We start from the raw sequence: 6,020 nt of genomic DNA, 5'->3' as shown, positions 1-6,020 counted from the left end.
GAAGGCTAACTACTTAGCTTTCAAATTTCAATACCTGGATTAGCAATATATATTTAAATTAATAGTGGTTTATTAGTATTTTTATTTGGTATATAAAACATGTTTGTAGCATTTGTGCATGCTTTTCATTATTTTAAAATATATTAAATATTTTTATGTATTTTTGGTGTTTTTTTAATAGTTATTTAACTTGTAGTGATTGTGTAATTAGGATTAAGAGCTACAATATATTTTAGAGTAACTAGGAGGTAATTGCTTTAATTTTAAATAATTAGTGCTATCTGGCTATTGACATCTGCAAATTATTGATCGGAAGAAGCTTTGTTGCTGCTTACAGTAGATGTGAGAGATTGTATATTATGAGAGCAATGCATCTATCTTAGTTGTTAGGATTGATATAGGTTAATACTTTTTAATATAGCTGATCCATGTCAACTTAGATATTTTTAGAGATTTGAAATAGCTATTAAGGATTCATTCTATTTTTTTATTAATTTATTTTTTTCTAAATATTATATGATTTTAAATACATTTTTTATTTTTTTACTATGATATAAAAAATTATTTTTTTTGCAATGGATTAACATAAGAAAAAATAGATAAGTTAAAGATAAAACAATTTTAATTTAGCTGACTTCAGTAATTTTTTGACGACTGATTAAGAGTAATATGAAAGAAAATGTAGAAGCAAAATAATTGAAACCATTACCTGATTTACCTTAATCATTGATGATAAAAAACAAACAACAAATTATAATTATACTACTATAAAGAGATCAGTTAAATTTAATTTTGTATAATTTTACTAATTTTGCATCTAATTATGCATTAAAATAATAAATAAAATTAAAAGACATAATTTACTTAAAAAATGATCAATTTTTTATAAATTTTATCTATTAATAAGTTTTAATAATAAATAAATAAATAATAAATCACTTAATTGCTGAAGTATAAATGTTAAATGTTAAAAGTTAAATTTTGTAATTATTTAAATTATAACTTGAAATTGGATCACAAATATACTTTGTTTGAATGGAAATTTTTAATTTCAAAAACTAGGAATATCTAAATTTTTTAAGCCGTTAATTCTATACTTATTTACATACTATCAATATGTAAGAAATGGAATTTTAAATCAATATTTCCATTAAATTAAAAACAATTAAATATAATTACTTACTAAGTTAAGTTATCTATCTGGCTAATAAAAATATTTAAACATAGAAACTTAATAATTAATTTTTTTTACATGTTTAAAAAAAAAAAAAAGAAATTAAAAGTTGAAGCTACAATCAATATAGAAAACATAAAAATATATTTCACAAATTCATATCATTTTGATATTTATTAATAATAATTCAAATGATTATTTTATTTATAATAAGCAAGCAAGCAAACAAATAAACAAACAAAAAAAGTGCATTTCTGACTTCGTAAACTGTGTTGCCTGAATCTAAAAAATATTATGTGGCTGGCTCATCACTTTTTAAAAGCAAAAAATTGATTTATATTTTATTATTTTTTGAAATTAAGTTTTTCAATAAAATAAAAGTTATAAATTTATTTGTAAAAAGATGAATTAATTAATTAATTAATTACCTTCTAATATTTTTATAAACATTTATTACTTTGTTTGTAATAAAAACTTTCAATATGTTATGTATACCCTATATATTTTATTAAAATTCTAAGTAAGAAAAATGATTTTTTATTTAAATAATTTTACTTTCTTTATAATAAGTAAGTAGTAGATATTTTGATATTCATATTTTGGTTTCTTAATAAGATTAATTAATTATTACCAGCTATTTTAATTAATTAAAACATTTCTTGATTGTATTTCATCCAAAATTAATTAAAATATTACAATCTATTATTTATTATTTTTTATTTTTTATATTCTTTATAAATCACTCAAATATTTTACAATCTAGTTTAGGATTAACATAGTTAGTTTACATTTTTTCAATTACTTCTTACTCACTGTTTTCATATTAAAATTAGCACTTACTCTACATTATATATTCACTTTCAAAAATATTACTATCTATTTCATACATTTTAATAAGATTTTCCATCAAAATTAGTCTTCTAAAATGTTACTCGCTGTATGTATATTCAAAATTAATTAAACTTATTTTCCATCTGTCTTATTTATCTTTGGCTAATACTTACCATCTGTTTTTCAAAAGTTCATTTAATTCTCTAATTTCTTATTATCATCTCTTATTAAATTTTACACACTATTTTATATTTAGATTTTGTTCTCATATCAAAACACATTCTAAGATTTTAATTACTATCTATTTTTGATATGAAAGCTAATTCAGTATTTATTTCTCATCAAAAATCATTCTAAAATATTAATTACCCACTATTTTGAAAATGAAAGTTAATTCAACATTTATTTTATCATCAAAAATCATTCTAAAATATTAATTACGTGCTATTTTGATAAGAAGGTTAATTCAGCATTTATTTTCTCATCAAAAATCATTCTAAAATATTAATTAATTACTATCTATTTTGAATATTAAAATTAATTCAGCATTTATTTTCTCATCAAAAATCATTCTAAAATATTAATTACTTCCTATTTTTAATATGAAAGTTAGTTAATTCATCATTTATTTTCTCATAAAAAATCATTCTAAAATATTAATTAATTACTTGCTATTTTGAATATGATAGTTAGTTAATTAAGCATTTATTTTCTCATCTAAAATATTAATTACCGACTATTTGGAATATGAAAATTAATTCAGCATTTATTACTCATCAAAAATGATTCTAAAATATTAATTACACCCTATTTTGAATATGAAAATTAATTCAGCATTTATTTTATGTTTTCATTAAAAATCATTCTAAAATATTAATTACTCTCTATTTTGAATATGAAATTTAATTCAGCATTTATTTTCTCATCAAAAATCATTCTAAAATATTAATTACTCGCTATTTTGAATATGAAATTTAATTCAGCATTTATTTTCTCATCAAAAATCATTCTATAATATTAATTACATGCTATTTGGAATATGAAAATTAATTCAGCATTTATTTTCTCATCAAAAATCATTCTAAAATATTAATTACGTGCTATTTTGAATATGAAAGTTAATTCAGTATTTATTATCTCTTCAAAAATCATTCTAAAATATTAATTACAAGCTATTTTGAATATGAAAGTTAGTTAATTCAGCAATTATTTTCTCATCAATCATAATTTTAAAATATTAATTACTTGCTATTTTGAACGAAAGTTAATTCAGCATTTATTTTCTCATCAAAAATCATTCTAAAATATTAATTACGGTCTATTTAGAATATGAAAGTTAATTAATTCAGCATTTATTTTCTCATCAAAAATCATTCTAAAATATTAATTACTTGCTATTTTGAATATGAAAGTTAATTAATTCAGCATTTATTTTCTCACCAAACATAATTCTAAAATATTAATTACAAGCTATTTTGAATATCAAAGTTAGTTAATTCAGCATTTATCTTCTCATCAAAAATAATTCTAAAATATTAATTACATGCTATTTTGAATATGAAAGTTAGTTAATTCAGCATTTATTTTTTCAATATAAATCATTCTAAAATATTAATTAATTACTTGCTATTTTGTATATGAAAGTTAGTTAATTCAGCATTTATTATCTCATCAAAAATCATTCTAAAATATTAATTACATACTATTTGGAATATGAAAATTAGTTAATTCAGCATTTATTTTCTCATCAATCATAATTCTAAAATATTAATTACATGCTATTTTGAATATGAAAGTTAGTTAATTCAGCATTTATTTTCTCTTCAAAAATCTTTCTAAAATATTAATTACTCGCTATTTTGAATATGAAAGTTAGTTAATTCAGCATTTATTTTCTCTTCAAAAATCTTTCTAAAATATTAATTACTCGCTATTTTGAATATGAAAGTTAATTCAGCATTTATTTTCTCTTCAAAAATTATTTTAAAATATTAATTACTCGCTATTTTGAATATGAAAGTTAGTTAACTCAGCATTTATTTTCTTATCAAAAATGATTCTAAAATGTTAATTACCTCCTATTTTGAATATGAAAGTTAATTAATTAAGCATTTAATTTATCATCAAAAATTATTCTAAAATATTAATTACATGCTATTTTGAATATGAAAGTTAGTTAATTCAGCATTTATTTTCTCATCAAAAATAATTCTAAAATATTAATTACGAACTGTTTTAAATTTAAAAGTTGATTAAAAATCTGATAATAAAAAAATTTTAGAAAAATAACTTTCTATTAAGGATGTAAAAAATTCGAAGAAGGTCTGCTATGAGATGATAAAATTACCCGCTTATTGATATAGTAAACAAAATAAGTTTAATCTTTTAAGAAATAAATAAATATAAAAGTTTACATTCTGTTAGAAATATGAAATATGTTTGATATTTTAATAAATAAAGTAAGGAATATTACTAGCTTTTTTTGTTTAATAAAAATATTGAGATATTTATAATAAATTTTATAATGAAAGTTACACTCTATTTTAATTTAAAATTAAGTTGTGGCTTGTAAAGTAGAACCATACATGATTGTTTTTTTACATGCTTTTTTTAAATAAAAAAGTAAAATTAATATCTCTAATATTATCAAATAAAAAAAATTACCCACTATTTTAAGTTTTAATTTGTATTTTTGAATTAGAGTTTAATTATATTATTATTACATTCTATTTTATTAATTTTAATTTATTATTTAGCTCATCTTGCTAACATTACAAAATACTATTAAAAAAATTACTGTCTATTTATAATAAAATCAAATATAATATATAGGCATGATGATAACTAGATTAACTTGTCCCTATTAAGTAATTTTATTTTAATATTTCAAAATACTAAAATTAAAAATTACTATTCGCTTAAAATAATTTAATGCTTATTTTAGAGTGTAATTTAACATAAAAGCTTTACACTCTATTTATTTAGAATATATCTTTTTCTTCTTACTTAAAGTCATTCAAAAATTTTACTCACTATTAACAAATAAATAGGTAAGTAAAGTATCAATAGAAAAAAATAAAAGTTTTACTATCTATTTTGTTTATTTTGTTGAAGTAAGTAAGTAAGTAAGTAATTAATTAATATGTGTCAATAAGAAATTAAGTATTAATATTACAAACTGTTTCAAAAGTAAAATGAATTGACTATTGATTATATGATAAGATAAATCTGAAAGCAATACATCATCCTATTAATTAACAGTCAATTTAAAATTGCAAATCTGATGTGATTAAAGATCATTATTACTTCCTATTTTATTTATTTATTTAATATAATTATTTAATATCTAAAATAATTTAATTAATTTTTTACTTCCTAATTAATGTTATATTCAATTTTTTATAGCTTTATTTTTCTTTGTCTTCATATTTTACCCATTTTTACTATTTAAAGTATAATTTTAATTTCTCTTTGAATAATTGAATGTTCAATTTCATTACTCCCTTTTTATAAAGTTTAGATTATTTTTATTTTTCCAAAATTTATTTAAAGTTTTTTACGACCAATCTAGTCTTTTTTAAAATAATTTATTTAGCTTGTTTCAATAAATTATTTAAAAATATACAGTCTTTTTTAATTATTTAATTCAATTCATCTTATTTATTCTATTTAGTTTCTAAAATTTACTTGCTTTATTTAATTTTAATTGTTTTTTGTTTATTATTAATCAAAGATAATATTTACATGCTATTTAAAATGATTATTGATCCATTTATTATATGTTTTTAAATCAAAAGATTACTATCTATTTTTTAATATTAATAATATAATCATAAAAATTTAAAAATATTATAAGTAAATTAATTCATACCCACTAATTAATACAATAAACTCATCTTTTCACTATCTAATCACAAATATTATATTACATCCTTTTTAAATTTTATATAACTCATTAACTATTATTTATTTCACTAAAATTATTACTGTCCCCTGTTAATACTAATTTAAATCA

At 18.4% G+C, this 6,020-nt stretch overlaps 2 protein-coding genes across 2 annotated transcripts in view; both read right to left on the bottom strand. All coding sequences in view use genetic code 6, as the record gives it.

The window, feature by feature from the left end:
* Positions 1-478, bottom strand: part of TTHERM_01402790 (hypothetical protein) — a gene marked incomplete at both ends in the record, with an annotated part of 603 nt that extends 125 nt beyond the window's left edge. Inside the window, 2 exons of the mRNA XM_001027380.3 lie at positions 1-34; positions 191-478. The exon at positions 1-34 is cut by the window's left edge and continues 125 nt beyond it. Of these exons, the coding sequence (XP_001027380.3) occupies positions 1-34; positions 191-478 (322 nt within the window). The remainder of the gene's footprint in view (positions 35-190) is intronic.
* A 1,173-nt stretch (positions 479-1,651) lies between these two features.
* TTHERM_01402780 (hypothetical protein) lies at positions 1,652-2,081 on the bottom strand (the record flags this gene model as incomplete). Its single annotated transcript, XM_001027379.2, has 3 exons — positions 1,652-1,670; positions 1,730-1,808; positions 1,931-2,081. 3 exons carry the CDS (start codon positions 2,079-2,081, stop codon positions 1,652-1,654), a joined length of 249 nt encoding a protein of 82 aa, XP_001027379.2.
* Positions 2,082-6,020: the final 3,939 nt, after the last annotated feature.

The sequence above is a fragment of the Tetrahymena thermophila genome (genome assembly GCF_000189635.1).
Source record: "Tetrahymena thermophila SB210 genomic scaffold scf_8253890, whole genome shotgun sequence".
NCBI classification, from domain to species: Eukaryota; Ciliophora; class Oligohymenophorea; order Hymenostomatida; family Tetrahymenidae; genus Tetrahymena; species Tetrahymena thermophila.
The sequence above is the reverse complement of the archived record's forward strand: the minus strand, read 5'-3'. Positions and strand labels throughout refer to the sequence as shown.